The 18835-nt window shown below is 41.6% G+C and overlaps 1 protein-coding gene across 2 annotated transcripts; it reads right to left on the bottom strand.

Annotated features, from left to right (window-relative positions):
* Positions 1-1862: 1862 nt before the first annotated feature.
* naalad2 (N-acetylated alpha-linked acidic dipeptidase 2) lies at positions 1863-16207 on the bottom strand. 2 transcript variants are annotated; one of them, XM_030066973.1, is made up of 20 exons: positions 16118-16207; positions 15011-15122; positions 13268-13454; positions 11921-12022; positions 11378-11503; positions 10684-10764; positions 10456-10561; positions 10108-10201; positions 8971-9066; positions 7733-7818; positions 7068-7187; positions 6847-6929; positions 6682-6745; positions 6357-6424; positions 5893-5984; positions 4613-4703; positions 3762-4026; positions 3350-3431; positions 3062-3154; positions 1863-2322 (listed from the first exon to the last, which is right to left on the bottom strand). In XM_030066973.1, the coding sequence occupies exons 2-20, from the start codon at positions 15040-15042 to the stop codon at positions 2133-2135; spliced, it is 2058 nt and encodes a 685-aa protein (XP_029922833.1). In that variant the 5' UTR covers positions 15043-15122; positions 16118-16207; the 3' UTR covers positions 1863-2132. The 2 variants fall into 2 exon arrangements, with proteins under 2 accessions (XP_029922833.1, XP_029922832.1); XM_030066972.1 differs by having other exon boundaries at positions 16102-16183.
* Positions 16208-18835: the final 2628 nt, after the last annotated feature.

Here is an 18835-nt window from a genome sequence, read left to right as displayed (position 1 = left end):
ACATGCTGCTGGAGCCAAAATACGCTATTCCCATTCAAAATGAATGGGAGCATCTGCATTTTTGCCAGATTGCCTTATTCTATGTGAATTAAGCCATACTCTAACTTGCCCTGAACCAAAGGCCCATTCTGCATTTATTTATTTCTATGTCCCTGCTCAGCACTCTTATCTGAGGTGTTCAAAACCGCCTCCATAATCCCCCTCCAGTGTCACTTAGGCAAGTGAGACCTGGGGCTACCTTCATGCTAAGTAGGATCCCTGTTTGATATCGACACTGAGATGTTATGCTGAGATGGACTGAGATGGTAATGCTGAGATGTTAAAACATTGTCTCCTCTTGCCCTTCATTCCCCCTCTGCCCTCAGCCCACTACATTCAGTTTGTTTGGAGCCACTGTAAACTGAATGTTGAATTGATCACCACAACGTATGGATAACATTTTAACCTCAGAGCCCAAATCAGGCTATTCCTGATGGTGTGGCCACATTGTGTCCTTTGTTGGGAAGATAGGTGAGTAAAGATTTATACCAAAGTTTCTGGAAGTTTTAAGAACTCATAATTACAGGTTAGTGTGTTTCCCTGAGACTTTTGCTTTACAGCAAGAAGATTTAATACAATCAGTATTTGAGTGTTGAATTATTGCTTCTGGCCATGTAGCCAGGTGCCCATAGTGGCCTCACGGAGAAAGAAAGAGCCTGGACACACTTGACATTTCAATGTAGTTTAAATCTGATCATGAGATGTGATGTCGTAGCAGTTATTTGCTGTGTTCATGTAAACATGTGACTTTAGTAGCTATATACATCTTGTTTTTTATTTAAATCTTTGCCTACATTGCCTGTCCCCACTTCTCCCTTTCTGTTTACATTGTTCATATGTTTATTTCTGTGCTTAACATCTGGACTCCAGTCACATTAAGAGTTAAATGTACCAACCACAAAAACCTGCTAGATCATGTAACTGACTGTGGGCACACACCTTTTGCTCTGAAGCAATAAAAGTTTTTCAGGAGAGATGGAAATCATCTCTTTTTTACAGGTTAAATATCTTCAGTCAGATTTTTACTGCTTCATTTTCTGTCTTTGCCTTTGGATTTTTTTCTCCACGTTGAGAATGTAATTGTTTTTGCATCTACACATTTGTACTGTCATTTGTTTTGGTGCTCGACACTGACTGACCTTCACCTGATTTTTTCTGAAAAGCCCTAAACTTCTCAGTAATTTGCCTTCAAACAGTCTAACAGATGAATCAACTTTGCAAACAGCGATTTTAACTTATTGGTCAGAGAAGATTTTTTGTTGCCGCACAATGTTGCCTTGTGTGTCATGACTTTTAACAACTCACCCAACGTATGAACGAAAGGAGTTCAGCGGTCATGCCTTTTCATTCAGAAATCTACAGCTCTTGCAGATGTGTGTTTGAATCAGTTACAAATTGCATGTGATATTTTATGGTGTGCAGCTTTCTCAGTCAAATTTTGTTGTGTTTTTTTTCTGCTGTTCACAAAATACTGTGCCTTCAAGGAAATAAAGTAATTTATTAAAAATATCACCATGCTTTTGTCTCTCAGTTTTTTTTTCTTATGACCAATAAAAGGTCCAGACATTTTTTGCCTTTCTTCTCAGGATTTCTGGAACCCATATACAGAACACTACACTGTCCTACTTATATGGAGCAGAGTCTAGTTTCCAGCATCAACTCCTTGATTTCTCCTCTGATGCCAGGTTTTTATTTTTACCGCATCTTAATTACAATGCATTAGCCAATCATAAAAAGGTTTCTCCAAAGTTTTCTCCAAAAATGAAGAAGAAATGAGAATAGCACTCAAGTTTTTTATGTGAACACTCGATTTACAGTCTCATTGGATCAGAAAATTATGATTGTCCATTGCCCATATACATATACATATGTATATACATATGTGTGTGTGTGTGTGTGTTTTATGTGCAAAGTTGTCTCTTCTCTCTTAATCCATATCCAGGTGTTAGAAGTAACTGTCAAGTGGTAAGTTGAGTCTCTGCGCATCAAGTGATTGCTCACTCAGGTCACCATGCAAGCAGTTATCACTTGCTTAATAGCTTGAATTTCGGTGTGTGTGTGTGTGTGTGTGTGTGTGTGTGTGTGTGTGAGTGTCAGGCAGGTGGTGTGAGGGTCATGGCAGCAGCGTGGACAGTGAACGCTGCAATGCTGATTTGACGTTTAACTTCCTCCCAGGCCTTCTCTGGGTTCGCCGAATTCTCAATGTCAAACAGAGAGTCGTAGATCCCCGGGAAAGACTCCCCTGCATATTTATTATGACTGCTGGGAGCAAAAATCACATGCCTGGAACAGAGAGATGGAACAGAAGGAGAGTATTATGCCACCATAAAAGGTATGTATGCAGTAGAGATTAATTTGTTCGTCTATGTGATATTTGTCAGTAGCGCTGCGTTAATCTTAATAATCTGAATGAAAAGTTCAAATGGAGGGAAAAAATTGCAGTGCAGCAAAAAGGAATAAACTGTACAATATATAAGGAAGATCAAAGACTTAAGTTATTTAAGAAGCGGATTATGCAGTAGTAAATATCTGATAATAGGTTTTAGAAAGCGGTTGATGCTTTTTATTTATTTATTTTTTTAGCCAGCCTGAACTCAGACAGGCTCAGTCTCATTCATTCCATGAAAGCAGAAAATGTCTTGAAAGATTTTTTTCACTTTATCATGCCATTTAGAAGATTTTTTGTATTATAAAAAAGCATCTTATGTTTATTTACAATGGAGAGGAGGAAGAAGATACATTTAAAAAAAAAAAAAAAGAAAGCGAAAAAAAAAATTGAGAATAGATAGCCTCAGGAAAGGGAGTTCAAAATAATGGGATTTAGGAAACAAAGGATAAAAACTAAAAATGGTGCTATTTCTTTGTGAAATTGTGGAAAATGATTTGGAAAGAATTCAAGCCAGTTTTATTTGAGGTGTTGTGCAGGAGGGGTTCCCAAATTTGTTACGTTAAGGACCCTGAAAATAGATGTGCAATACACTCTCACACACATGAACCGGGTGCTCCTGTGTGTGTAACTGACCTGTAGAAAGGTCTGCCAGGTAATCCCAGGGGGTCAATAAAGGCTCTCTCCAGGTACATGAGCTGGTCATTCACTATACGCACTTGCAGAGGGCTGACACACGCACGCACACACACACACACACACACACACATGCTCAAGTCAGCAGACCCTAGTTGGCCTTCTTATAGACGCAAACACTTTTGCAGAGACTAAAACGTTTGAATGCACATGCACATTGGAATACCTCACCACATTATTTGCAAAACATTATTGTAAAATGAACATAACTTTTAACAGTAGACTTACTCTGTTCTGTCGAGGGTCTCTAGGCGATCATGGAAGTCCCTGGCTGCGACGGTGAAGTTCTCCACTGCAGAAAACAGGGAATCTGGAGATACGGGAATAGTCAAAGCACTAAACAAAAAGAAAAATTGAGGTATGTTTATTTAATTTCATCTTTACTGTATTCGTTATTCACATGATATTATGTTAAAAATTTGTCTTTAACTTTTGCTCAGGCAATGTTTGCACTTTTGTGCTGAGTACACAAAATATGTTCTAGCACTTGTATCATGTCATGGGGTTTTTGATGCAAACGGAAGACATACAGATGATTTACACTGAGCACAGTAGACATTTGTGATCACCCTCATGGTCTCAGCTACAGCTCAACAGTGTGTCCCTCTCTCAGGTTGTGCTAAAAACATCTCTAACTCACCAAATGTCACCTCATACATCTTCATCTCCTCAGGATGCATCTGTGCCAGCTGGGCAATGCTCTGGGCATATTTGCTCAATGAGACTGCATACTGGTTGGCATCGAGGGGCAGGAGCTGGGAATCGGCCAGTTGGAAGATGAGCCCGCCCCTCACCCGTGCCACAGCCTGAAGTTTGCGGAACGAAGGGTCGTAGAAGTTCTCCACAATCTCAAAGGTCTCGTACACACTGTGATAGACTGGGTAACTGCTATATCGCTCTGTTTTCTAGAGATGTGGCCAGGCACACACACATAAACACACACACATGCACGCAAACACAAAAATAAAAAGCAGTTTATTACACAGGAGGACTATCAGACCACTCTGCCTGTTACACATCCATATGTGCAAAGACACTTGCAAACATCAATATTTACCACATACACCAACACACAGATAAGATTTTTTAAATGAACGCAAACGTATACTCACTTGTGTAGATATACACATACACAACATTGTAAATACCTCCCTGTCATGTTGCTGAAAACACAAACAAACACTGCAAACATGTGAACACATTCCCCACACACACAGACACATGCACATTAAAACACACACGCAGACACAAATATTTTTTATTTCACATGGTGCATAAAAAATTCCCTGACTGTGCTGTTTGTGTAGCCAGATCAGTGCAAACCATGTGGAGATTTGTATAGGCACACAGTGTGGACACACACACACACACACACACACACACACACTGACATATGCATGTAATGGTGCATTACAACATTGAAATAAATACCTCATTCAGGGCAAACCAGTGTTTTTGTAGACTGATCCTTGACTTAGCAGGAAGCCTCACCTTGTTCTTGGTATATCTGGCTCTGCCAGCAGCGATTCCCAAACGGATGAAATAGGCCTCAAAATCACTGCCTGAGCCCAGTTTACTGATTCTGCAGCACAGTGAAGGTGGAGGAAAAGGATATTTGGATAAGCCAATTAACTGAAGACTGACTAATTGATTCAGAGATTGTTTGATTGATGGATTACAGAAGTAAGACCAACAGAGTTGCTCAACATTTGCACACGACTGTTTTAAAGCCACACGTTTGTGAGATGTTTTAATTAGAGCTCTTGTAGTCTGTTTCCATTCTTGCATATATGCCTCAGTATGTGCAGCCATAAGTCTTACAAGCTATTAGTGAAAAGTGTTGTGAGAGGATTGTGTTTAAATTATTCTCACAACATTTGGTCAAGTTTGACAAAGTTAAAAGTTGATCTAATTAAGAGAGCAGACAAGGATTAAGGTCTGCGCTGGCCATCTCAGCAAAAACGTGTTAGCAACCTTGTATAGCTGTTGATCACAGCTACCTGTGCATCAGGGGAGAGCTGGGGCAAGATCGGACCCTGACTTGCCAGTCAGTCTGAGGTCCAGTAAATCCCACTGAGAAGTGAAAACTAATATCATAGAACTCCTGTCTGACAACATAAATGAACATGCTGAAAATTTGGAGCAGATGTGGTTTGAAAAAATTGTTGTTTTGGTTGTTAACGGATTTAAAGGGTAGACCAGAGGAGTGTTGGAGTGAAATCTAGTGCTTAAACAATCATGCTGTTTCAGTTTGCTTAGTTGCTATTGGCTGACCTATGGAAAAACAAATCATAGCAAAACAGGTAACCTATGACACAGATAACAAGATCAGCCTACAGTACATCACAGCTGCAGTGACATCTTTTTAGCCAGTAGATGTCAGTACAACCTGATCTGATTGAAATGATCATTTTATAACTTTTACAACTTTGTAAGCACTGGCCCGTGATTTGTGTTGTTGATTCCCTGCTGCACATTTGTATTCTGAGTTGCTCCAGAGGAGACACAATAAAACATGAACCAAAAAAAAAAAAAAAAAAAAAAACTGTGGCCATCACTCTAAAACACTCACTCTCCACTGGCGTGCATCATCTTTGCTTTGTTCTCTACTTGTTTAGCATTTGGTTTAACACAGCTTGTTGCTCATTGTGAAAAGGAAAAGCTTCTGATTCAAGTGCTTATAGACAGTGAAGTTTTGTGCTCTGTATGCACTTTTGCTCTGGACCAAATAAAGATGTTAGAGTGTGTAGGTATCAATGTTTGTGACTTACCTCGGAGCATCACGATCATTTGTCCAATTATCTCTTTTGTGCCAGCTCTCATACAGAGAAAGTCCCTCCTCTCTTTCCTCTGGACTGGCTATCTACAGAGGGGAAGCAGAGAGAGAGAGATTTGGTAAGAGATGGGAACTTGCTTACTTTTACTTGTATAGTTTGCCTCTTTGTTTGAAGTTGTTTTTTTTTTTTGGCAAATCTGATTTATTTGACAGTCACAGTAGAGAGAGAGAGAGAGAGAGAGGAAAGGCAGGGGAGAGAGAGGGGATGACATGCAGCAAATGGGATCGGGACTCAGCTTTAACAAGTGGTGCACGCTCAGACTCAGCTACCTTCATAACTGGTGCCCATAGTTTGCCTCTTTACTCAAAACAGCGTTAGTGTGTGTGCGGGTGTGTGCATGTATGGGTGTGGGTGTTGTGCATGTGCCTGTGCGATTGTGTGTGTATTAGTGTACTCACCTGTTTGGTGATATCATACACCAGAGTGTGCAGAGATGGCGTGCAGTCTACTCTCAGTGTGTACATGCCTGGAATTTACACACAAACACACATACACACACACACACACACAAATGCATATGCTCATGGTCCTTCTTTGCCCTGATAGTTGCCTGTAAAACACTTTCTCATAACCGTAATTTGGGTGGCTTATTTGGATGGCCTTATCGGCAACATTGAGGACAAAAAAAAATAGATTTTCAAGACAAAAAAATTGCAGGTAAAATAAACACAGAGCATGCACACACGCGCACACACACACACACACACACACACATGCACTCACCCTCTATTGCAGAATCTGCATTGATGTAGGCCACGGCTCTCTCCTGCAGCAGCTTGGCATTATCCTGTTGACAAGAGAGCAGTGTGCTCAGTGTGTGTGTGTGTGTGTGTGTGTGTGTGTGTGTATGCTGTGTGTATGCTGTGTGTGTATTGTGGTGCGTGTTACCTCTGCCCATTCGGTAGATCCCAGCAGTCCAAACTCTTCTGCATCCCAGCTGGCAAATACTATTGTCCTCCTAGGCCTCCAGCCTACACACACACACACACACACACACACACACACACATACATACATACAGAGTACTGCCTGATGCTGGGCTCAACTCTACATATACACACCCACTAATTCACTCATTCCCTGTGATGCAGGCAGATGCACAGACGTACCTCTGCTGAGCAGGCGGCCAGCACTCCTGACAGTTTCGTGGACGACGGCGGCACCAGAGATGGGATCGATGCCTCCAAACACCCAGGCATCCCGATGCCCTCCCAGAATCACATAGCGGTCTGCACACACCCACAGCCACAGCCAGAAATGTTGGCGGATGAGGGACACAAGTAGTGAGAGACAGACTTTGAGACCTTTTTTCCCTCATTTCTCTTTCCGGTTATCAGATAGATGGATCAGACATTTGCTATCCATCCGTTTGGCCTAAAAATGTCAACTGCATCACACAACTTTTAATCCACAAAACTAGATCCTAAAGAAAGCGACGAAAGACAGGCTGAAAGAAAGAGTGTCATATTTTGTCTTGCTTGTTCAAAGCTTACTTTTATTTGACAAGTGTGAACAAAGCTCCCTTCAGTGTCTGAGGCAGTCTAAAGCCTCTGAATTATTGATGCCCTTGGATATAGGAGCTTTTTTTTTTTTTCAAGCCGCAATGATCAAAGTGCCTTTTGATCTTTTTATCCTATTTAATTTTTTTTTCATTTATTAAATTTCAAACAAAAACAATAGTGCAACAACAAATACGTCAATTCTACTAACAATAATTGTCATAATAATATTGAAAGTATCTTGATTTTGGTATTGGTTGGCTGGGTTTCTCTACCTGGCTCCTGGGCTCCTCGGATCCTTCCAATGACGTTGTAGATCCTGGTCACCTGGTTGTTGGTCTGGATGTTCATACGCACCTTGCTGGAGGAGACAGATGGAGCAAGCAGTGATATGCAGGGAGACACAGAAGGATAAACATATTAAAAAGAGAAGACTAGGATTAGGAATTATTGATAATGTGAGTACAGCTCTAATAATTACAAAGCTAGTCTCAGACAAGGTTTTTTTTTGTTTTGTTTTTTTTTTCCCAGGATAAAATAATGGCATTTTACTTTCCTGGAAACAAAGGATACACTGAAATATTACGCTGTCAAGTTCAAACCTGGGGCTGGGTTGAGTCCCCTGTTTGTTTGTTTGTTTTTAGCCAATTTTAGCTAGCAAATATTAGCTAGCTATTATTAGGAAATGTTAGCAAGCATTAATATTAACCTTGACCTGGTCCTAACCTTAAACAAGTAGTTTTGGTGGTTAACGAAGCAAACGGAAGTGGCTAAACGGCAGCATTTTATTCTGGTGAGTGGGTTGATGTATTCCGTATGTGTTGGTATTCCTTCGTCATGCAATCAAATGGAGATGAACAGGAAGACAAGAGAGACTGAAACTGTTGCTACAAGTTCAGTATTGAAAGTGTTTGGCAATGAAGTCAGTTTTGCAGCAGTTGGAAGTAGGACAACGTAAACCAGACTCTCCTGCTTGTTATGGACCGTGTTGATCTACGAACCCAAAGCCAATCAATTGTTCAGTGGCACAAAACAACCCCCATTATTCTGTTTGTATATTGGTCCATACTACATACTTGGGTTGTGCTTATTTGTGTGTGTGTGTGCGTGTGCGTGTGTGTGTGTGTGTGTGTGTGTGTGTGTGTGTGTGTGTGTGTGTGTGTGTGTGTGCAACTTTCTCCCACACACAGGATATACAAGGGCCTCCTTTATGCCTCTGTTGGCTACTTGCCAGTGGGTCATTAAAGCCAAACAGAGGAAAAGGAGCAACAAGAGGGGAGACGCAGACAGAGCAAGAGCAAGAGTCTAGTTTTAAAATACTGCTTTGTTGTCTGTTGAGAGACACGGGGTAAGGACAGCAGTGTTATGGTAAAGAACAAACAAGTGAGGGGGACGAGGGGACAGAGGGATTTGGAAAAAGATGGATTGGAAAGAGCTACACAGCCACCAAAAGAAAGCATCACAGGGTGAAGTTCACACAGTTGATCAGTTTGACTCCGCTGGAAGCACCTACTGAGTCTTGAAGTCATCAGTGAAACCCGGTCCAATCCTGTAGGAGACATTCAGAGCTCCTTTCCAGTTGTTGGGTGGGATTTGTCCTCCCATATTCCTGTTGAATGGAATGAAATTCATGTACTCTTTACTATACATCCATCCATTAAACAATCTGTACCACAATAGTTGAGAAATTTTTGGTACAGTCACATAACAACCACACAAAGAAAAAAGATAAGTGTTATAATACAAATTCCTAAAACGCAAGGGGCTTATTTTTGGTCGGTCGCATCTACATGGCTCAATTCAGTGATTAATTCTGTGCTTATTCCATTTTTTGTCATGTGAGTACAAAAAATCCTAGCTTAAATCAAGCCGCGACAATTTTCCATAGTGCACCTTGGATTAAAAGCTGCATCTAGCAAATGTATGGAGCTAGCCCTAGCGACCACATGGGCTGCATAGGCTGCAGTCTGGGACCACACCACCAGGGGGCCTCATGTCATAGTAGCGTGTTGCCAATATTTCATCAGGTCAATGAGTCAACATAAAGTGCTCTGACACCATGTTTTTGTGACATTTGTGGAGAAAATTCATGACTATATGGCTGTCAGTTAATATTGTTGTTATTGTTGTTATTTGTCATGCGGGTGCAGGTCCCTACTTTGTGTTTGACCCTCTGACCTTTATCCTCTAGTTGCCTCATTTGAATTGTCCTGCCTCTTTTACCAAGATACATCAAGGTTGAAGTGAGCCCAGATGCTTACTGCTAAAAGCCATGCCTAAATTTAACCATCTTGTCCCAGTTTAAGTTTTAGTTTAAAAGCATTGCCCTAAAAATGTGGATCTGGCAGTCTTTCACCTTGCATTCATACAGATAGAACAAAAATACCTTAAGAAAATGATCAAATTAACTACATATTTTAGAGTTGGCACACTTGTAGAGGTCGGTGAACCAGCTAACAAAGACAGAGCGACAGAGCAACGATGCGGCAAAAAATGGGATTAAGGACCCAAATGAGAATTTTTACCTTGGCATCCAGACTTAAGGTAAATATAGTCTAAAAAACGCTGCTTTGAACCTCTGCATCATTAGGTGTTGTAATACCTCTTAAGATAAAATGTAATGAAAGGAAAATAAAATATATATTTTTACTTCAGCAGGTGAATTGCATCATGATAGCCAATAGGATGCACTGGAATCTTGGGAAGACCCACTCCATCCTCAAGGCTGTGTCGGTATGCATATTCTGAAAGACAAGACCATGTTAGACACACACACATGCATGCACGCGCGCGTGCGCACACACACACACACACACACACACTGTGAATTAGTCAGTGGTTACAATTCTCTCTCTCTCTCTCTCTCTCTCTCTCTCTCTCTCCCTCTCTCTCTCTCTCTCTCTCTGTCTCTCTCTCTCTTTCCAAAACAAACACACACACACACACACACACACACACACACACACACACACACACACACACACACACACACACACACCTTTAGCTGGGTATCCCGGTGTGAGAGGGTCTCCAGCTCCATTCAGGTTGAGAACGTTTCCTCTCTGGGCCCCTCCGCCTGGCAAGTTCCAGCCATCAGGGTAGGGCTACACACACACACACACACACACACACACACACACACACACACACACAAAGACACACACTCTATAACAATATAGATGTATCCACAAATTTACACTACACCTGGTAGCAGGATGCAAGATACCTGAACTCCAGCAGCACAGTAATCCTCTGGGTCTGAGAACATGATGATTCCCTTTGCTCCGGCTAACATGGCGTTCTTCACCTGACAGAGAGTGAAAGACAAAGAGCTTTACATGCAACTCAAATTATTGCAGAGGAGTGTGAGTGCACCACACCAGCTGCCAGACATGCTAGACATCCCATCAGAGACAGGAGTGACTAATATTCTTAAAACAATGTATTTCGATACCTGTTTTTCTTATTACAGATGTTTATTTGGATTGTGCAGTTCATATATTTTTCTGTAGATGGGCAAACATAGTCGCTAATGCTACTATGTTTTGTTATATGATTTCTCTTATTTTGCTTTGAATTTGAAGCAAGGGGAAGACACAGAAGAGAAATAGAGACAGAGCATTGTTGTCCTTGATAAATCTCATGGTAATCCAGTATTTTGAAATGCATTAACAGAGAAGACTTGAGAGAAGGGGAAACAGTTACAAGCTACCAATGCTTGAAGTCCAAAAAAATACAACACAACACACAGCAGTCAAGTCTAAACTCAGCTCCAGCATGCAGTTTTAGCCAAAAATTTCTGCATGTAACAGGTTTTATGATACACACTTACATTTGCCTTAAACATGCAGAACCCTGTCGCTGACAGCAATCCTCTCCTAGGGTTCACAGATGGATTTATGACCTGTACAGTTTCCTACCTTATTCCCTCTGAATATCTTTCCATATCTGACGATGACAATCTTCCCAGTTACGTTGATGCCCATCTGCCTCTGCAACTGGAAGAAGTCTTCTGTGCGACCATAGTTGACATACACCAAATCCCCCTGAGAGAGGTGCAGACAGAAAGTGAGAGTGTGTTTCATGTGTTTGTGTTTTGGATGGGTGGTGATGTGGTTAGGTCATCGTCGGGCATCTTTACCGACGCTGCAGTGCAAAGTACCCAAAAATCAACATTTTCTGGCCAATGGAAAAAAATGTGAAAAAAAAAAAAAAATACCCAGACACTCCAAGCATTTTTGTTTGTATTTTGCTCTCTGTTCCATGAGGACTTTTATTTTTTTTTTCCCTGTTTACTAAATTGTCATTACAGAATTAGTAATCAAAGTGAGTAATCAAAACACTGAATTAACTCAATCCAGAAGCCTGGCTCTTTACGAATCTTGTTAATTTAAGATGATGGTATTTGTTACATGTCTGTTCATGTGTGCGCATTTGAAAATGGTGTGTATGTGTGTGTGTACCTCAGGTTGTCCTTTTGCAGAGAAGGCACTGTATGGAGGTACAATATCAGTCACATCTTCATAACCTTCTGGAACTGGCTCAGCCAAGGAAGTGTTAAACACCTGAGAGGAGAGGAGAGCAGAGGAGAGGAGAGGAGAGGAGAGGAGAGGAGAGGAAAATCACTAGTAAGTACTCCAGGTGCTCAGAACAAAATCTCACATATGGTTTGAGTAGAGCCTGTGTGCTGAGCAAATCAAATACTAAGAATTAGTACTGTGCCACTTGCAGCTGGTCTGCTGAAAGTGGGCTTTTGAAGGATTTTCGGTGTCTGTGTTGCTGTGAAAAGCTCAAAACTGACTTGAGAAGTGTCTGCAGCTTTCTCTGTCCAGGAGGTCAGGACTGTGTCCGACTGACCAGGCCATCATCAAAAATATCAGCCACAGAGGGGATGTGTTGCTTGGCAACAAGCTTGCGCAATGCAGTGAGCAGTTATTAGATGAAATTCAAAATATTTCCGTTTTCATAAATCCTGATGTTTCGATACAGTATTCTGCTCTGGGTTGTTGTTCTGTGCCACAGAACATTATTTCTCTTGCTATGCTCTTATCTCTCTGCATGGCTATAAAGGGACTTTGGACCTGAATTACCTGCCTTGCAGTTTTCAGAACTAATAGTAAGTGTTAATAACTGTGAGGGGTGATGTGTCCTCGTACAGCATGTGGCTGTTTTGCACTGCTCACAGTACACATTATCTACCCACCCTGAAAGTAGTCCAGAAGTTAAACTAGACTGGTGTTACTGTTCATATGCAAAAGAAAATTGCTTTGAGGTTTCAGTCCCAACAGGGCATGTTTTCTAGAAAATTGGGTACCTTATAGCACTTCCAATATTAAAATACTGTAGGCTAGTAACAGAAAATGTTCTCAAAACATATTTAAAAGTGGTATCACACAGTGAATACATGTGTATGATTATTGAGACAATATGGCTGGTAGATGCACAATAACCAGGTGCTGATTACTGCTGTCCCCAGAGGGTATAGCTTCCATCCTAAGACAATAATAGCTGGGAGCACAGAATAATAACAGCACTGGACTCTAAACTCCCCAGACACAAGTGCAGAGGCTTTTGCCAGATAGGTGTTTGATAGAAACACACACTAAAATTATGTGAAGGCATGTTTTACCTGCTACTCCATCTTTTTGTTTATGCTTGTGTGGAGTTCATATTTTTACTAAATGTGTGCATTTGATTGCATGCTTCTTTGTGTTCATACGTATTAATTCAACTTGATTGTGTTTGACTTTCTCTTTGTGGGTTGACTTTATGTACATTTGTTCAGCTGTGTGTCTTCTGTGTGCATGTACCTCATTGCCTAGTTGATCGACTATGGAGATGTAGTTCGGCTGTGATTTGTTGGGATAGGACAGCAGGACATCATAGGGTACCATCTCTACTGAGTCCAGTCCAAACTTTAGCCACTCCTCCTTGATCTGCTCAGCATAAACCAGGTTCTGCTGTGTACCCGCCAGGTGGGGCAAGCGGGTAAATTTCCTGTGGAGACAATGCCAGCAGTTGGTGACAAGGGGCTGCAGTAGCCTATAGGTCATAAAAGTGGGCTTGTGATGGGGAAAGTTGCCAGTTTGAATCTCTTGGATGGCTGGAAAAATGAGGGTGGGGAACAGGAATCAATCAACATTTACTATTTACTACTTCTGTTAATTTTGTCCTTGAGCAAGGCACTTCACCTCCAACTACTCCCACTCCATTTTCAGTGGATCAGCAGAAGAAGACTGTGGTTACAACTCTGGGCAACGCCCTGTTAATGTTTTAAACTGTGTCTGTGTGTGCAGTATTGGCAGAAAATAAGCATCCACAGCTACCAGCCAACTTCAAAATCTTAATTGTCAGACTTTCCTACCAGCACTTCAACACAGAATAATGCAGGGCTGAAATGTGATATTCATGGCAGAACCAAATCACCACCAACATCAACTGATCCTTGGGCCAAGAAATTTCTTTCTTCCACATACAGTGTCAGCCACATCCATTTTGGAGCCATTTTGCGGTAACGTGGTTGATATTAATCTCCTTCCTAGTTCTAAGGTAAAAAAGTAAAAAGGCAAGGGTTACAGAGTGCTAATAATTTATTACACATTGTGGAGGTTTGTGTGTTTTGCTAAAGACAGATGGAACCATAATTAGATAGTGTGTGGCCAACCTATACTATAGGTGCTATACTGATGCTTCTTCTTAAAATTTCAGTGTTTTAAGTGGCTACAAATAACAGCAATACAGTGTAACACTGTCCTCCATAACAAAAGTGCCCTAGGATTGTCACTTAACCGTACATACCAATGGCCATGGAGCAGGATGGGGAGCTAAAGTACCTATTGTAATTAGTGGTATGGCCCTTACCAGAGATCCTAATAATTCATTTCACCCCTCTCTGCGGCATAGATGACTCACAAACCAAAGAACCCTCTCCATCATACATAAATAACACAGGAATTATACTAAGTAGTGTGTCGAAGGACACAATAATTCCAGTGTTAGTTAGTTATGTTAGTATTTGCTGCTCATGTGTCCATTTTCTAATCTATCCCTCCATTTGCACAATATTAACATTCATAGGGTTGATGTTCTTCCACTTTCTGTCAATTTGCTTATAAAGTATCAAAGTGTTTGTATTACATTCATAAATCATTTTTACTTGGTTGTTCAACATGGAAAAGAAAATGTCCTTTGGCAAAAGTAAATCCAAGAGAGACACAACATGTATATCACTGTGTTCGTCCTTGTTAGTTCAGGGAATAAGACCTGAGATCAGCTCCTACATGCACCTATACACACATAAATACACATACATCTGTTAACATGTTTTTGTGCTGACAAAGGTTTTGTCATGCTAATCCTAACACTGAATGCAGAGAAAATGTCTTTGAATTTGAACAGTCTTCCTTAATTTGGATCAGCGGAAATCCCCATTATAATTAAATATTTGGGCCTATGCCAATGTGTGTAACCATTGAGATAATGAAAATGGCCCATCTTGCCTCTTGTATCGATCAAACTTCTTGACCGGTACACACCCAAGATTTGTTTTGTACCTGAGATGCTCTCTGATCTTCTCAGGTCGCATTTCATCCAGGAACTCTCTCAGATAGCGGCTGGATGCACTGTCATCAGAACTGTTTGAATGTGTTGGCTTTGCAAACCAGCCTGCAGCACACAGTACAGCAGTCAGCTTACAGTGAGGGCTTCAGTATTTCACGACCTGGCTTTCACATGTGTGGAAAAAAAAACTTTTGCCAAGATCAACTGAATTTAAGATCAACAAAGATGGTGAAAATATGTAGACTTACTCACATTCACACTACATTACTACATTTTTCTGATTGATACTTAATCATGGTAGATCATAACAGGCAAATAACATGGTCACTTCACCTCTGCCAGCTAAATGAGGCATCACATCACACAGTGTTATAAATTGTTAGAAACACAGATGTGTTAATAGATTGCATGTGTAACCTGCTGTGACCATACTAATGTGAAATCTGGCAGACTGTTGAAAAGCCGCAGCTTTACACACACACACACACTCACACATACACACACACATAAACAAAACCAACAACTACACATGGATACAATGGATGCAAGACAGAGAAACACATAACCATACATCAATGCTATAACGTCCATACATAAACAAAGCATGAAAGACATGAAGGAAAAGAGAGAAAAACTTGGATCATGAATGAAAGAAAGACAGAAATGAGTTAGAAAAAAGGTCACAATGTTTGGGGTTGCTCAATGTGCACATGTGATCATACCCCTTAGAAAATACCTCCATGGGCTCTGGGGCATTATTGATCAGACAGCATGTTAATAGTAAAGAGACGATGTAAGATGCATCCTGATTAAGATTCATATTAAACAACAATGAGAACATGAGGCAGGAAAAAAATTAGGATTATTTAAGAGTATTACTCCTCTTTATTTCCATTCATGCAACTGACAGTCATTAAGCATGGAATTGCCAACTCCTTCAGTGATTAATACAAGTAGTACTACATTTGTATTACAGTCGCAATGTTGATAAATGGAGGATTTTTCTTCAAAGAGAACTTGAAGTGAGCTAAAGAATTACATTTCTGTCCAGATCAAGTTCTCTGATGTAAAAACAGAAACTTACCTATTATGAACCCCACCAGGAAAAACGCCGTTATGACCACAGTCCACCAAATCCACCGCATTAACCTGCTCTCCTCTCTCATTCTGAAGCAGTCCTAGAGGCTCTGTAGACCACACACCAATGCGACTGACACTGCAGTGCACGCAGTGAAATAGAGAGGAATTTGTTTAAGTAGTGCAGAGTGAGGGCAGAGCGGGATAGAGTTAGGCACAGAGAGAGAGAGAGAAAGACAGAGTGTAGAGGATGGTGGAGTTGGGGGAGGGGGAGTGACAGAAAGTGTCTGGCAAGAGAAAGGCAGTGAGTGAATAGCTGGAAAGGAAGAGAAAAGTTATTAGTTGCCCGTTTGGCTGACAGACAGACAAGTGAGGGAGGCCACACTGCCCTTTAGTGCACCTTGACCATTTCATTGCGCAATCCGTGCTGCTCAACAACCTGATCAGGTATTATATGCCTATGTCTGCAGAGAAGTGTCATGCTGAGTGTTATGCTGTGTTTTGTGCTGTCTTTAGTTAATTTGTTAATTTATTGTTTGCTGTGTGAGTATTTTATTTAACTGCATGTATTTAGTTGCTGTCTTCAGTTATAGTTTTGAGTGCAGCTTTTTCTTGGTTTCCTTGGTATTCCATGTATGTTAGGTGAACACAGCTGGACACAGACATTGACTGACAGCCACAGCAGCCAATCAACTGCTGTAGTCTGGCCACAAGAACCAATGGTGGCTTAGGGGAGGGTTTCCCCTTACCTATATAGACAGCCCCCTCCCCTGTGCTGGTACCTTGTCATTGGTGGAGAGGCTTGCGTGTCTCAATGACTCTTGAAAGCTATACCGGCAGGGGTTTAACCCCCGGCAGGTTCTACCTTGCCGGGCAGGTTTCGGAAGAGAGGCCAGACAAAAGTCAGCACCTGGTCCTCCAAGTTGGGGGTTGGGCATGGGGTTAACACCCCCACCCCGGAAAAACATTTTGTTACGGAAACGACAACGACAAAAACCCAAACATCCCCGGGACCTAGAGTAGACTTGGGAGTAAACTGGTGAAATGACTATCCCTAATGTAAGCCTCCTGGAGGAAGTTAGCGATACGATGGACAGTCTGCTCAGGCCCAAAGCTAAGTTTCGGATAGGAGCATGGAATGTACGTACCATGTATGAGACATCAAAATCAGCCCAAGTATTAAAGGAAATGAGGAGGTACCACCTGGACATTCTCGGCATCAGTGAATGCTGCTGGACTGGATCTGGATGCCAAACGATGAGCAACGGCTCAACCATGCTCTTGATCATTGCTCTTGATCATTGGAGACCTGAATGCTAAAGTAGGAGAGGATAATACCAAATACGAAAGAGCCATGGGAAAACACGGCTGCGGTATTATGAATAACAACGGCGAACAACTTGCAGACTTCTGTCTGAACAACAACTGCGTCATCGGAGGAACCATCTTCCCCCACATGAGAATCTTATACGGTCACATGGAGGTCCCCAGATGGTAGGTCATTCAACCAGATCGACCATATTATCGTCAATGGGAAATAGCGGCAGTCACTTACTGATGTTAGATCCTTTCATGGGGCCGATGTATTCAGTGATCACCACTTATTAACAGCTACAGTGAAGTTGAAGCTTCTCAAGGTGAAGAAACAGAGTCAGCAAATGAAACAACTCGACACCACCAAACTCAAGTGTCCTAGTACGAAATAACAGTTTGTGTTAGAAGTTAGAAATCGCTTTCAAGCACTTGCCGATATAACAGAGGATGAGACCCCAGTTAACACCAAGTGGGATGTGATCAAGAATACTTATGTGGATGCAGCAACTAAAATCCTAGGATATAAGAAGAAAAACAACAAGAAATGGATAACATCTGGAACATGGCAAAAAATTGAGGAAAGGAAACAACTGAAAGCAAAGTTGCTAAGCACAAAGTCCCAGAGACTTCAGGTACAGGCCCAAAAGGCCTATACGGCCAAGGACAGAGAGGTCAAAAGGAGTGCCAGGAAGGACAAGCGGTCTTTTGTAGAGGAAAGGGCATGTGAAGCTGAGCAGGCCGCAGCCAGGGGAGATTTGGGCACCATCTACAAGATTACCAAACAGCTCAGCAACACCAGCCAGTCAGCCCCCATCAGATGTAAAAACGGTACTGTCTTAACAACTGAGAGGGAGCAAGCAGCAAGATGGGTCCAACACTTTCAGGAAGCGCTAAACTGCCCTCAACCAGACACACCAGACAATCCTCACCCAGCTAAAGATGTCCTCAATATCGACATTAGCCCAATTACAGCCTCTGAGATCAAGGAAGCTCTCAAAGCCATGAAGAGTGGCAAAGCAGTAGGCATCAACTCCATCGAGGCAGAGATGCTCAAGGCTGACCCTGTCACAGCAACAGCAGTGTTGGTTGATCTCTTCAGGACCATCTGAGAGAGTGACAGCATTCCAAGTGACTGGGCTAAGGGACTAATAGTGAAACTCCCCAAGAAAGGTAACCTACAGATCTGTGACAACTGGCGTGGTATTACACTACTCTCCATCCCCAGCAAGATCTTCTGCAGAGTGCTTCTCCAACGGATTGAACCAGTAATTGATAACAAGCTGAGGGAAGAACAAGCAGGATTCAGAAAAGGTAGAGGATGCATTGATCAGATCTTTGCACTAAGAAACATCATTGAACAGTGCACTGAGTGGAATGTCCCATTATTCATCAGCTTCATTGACTTCAGAAAGGCCTTTTACAGTGTG

This window comes from Myripristis murdjan, chromosome 13, assembly GCF_902150065.1.
Source record: "Myripristis murdjan chromosome 13, fMyrMur1.1, whole genome shotgun sequence".
NCBI classification, from domain to species: domain Eukaryota; kingdom Metazoa; phylum Chordata; class Actinopteri; order Holocentriformes; family Holocentridae; genus Myripristis; species Myripristis murdjan.
This window is presented reverse-complemented; position numbering and strand designations above follow the sequence as displayed.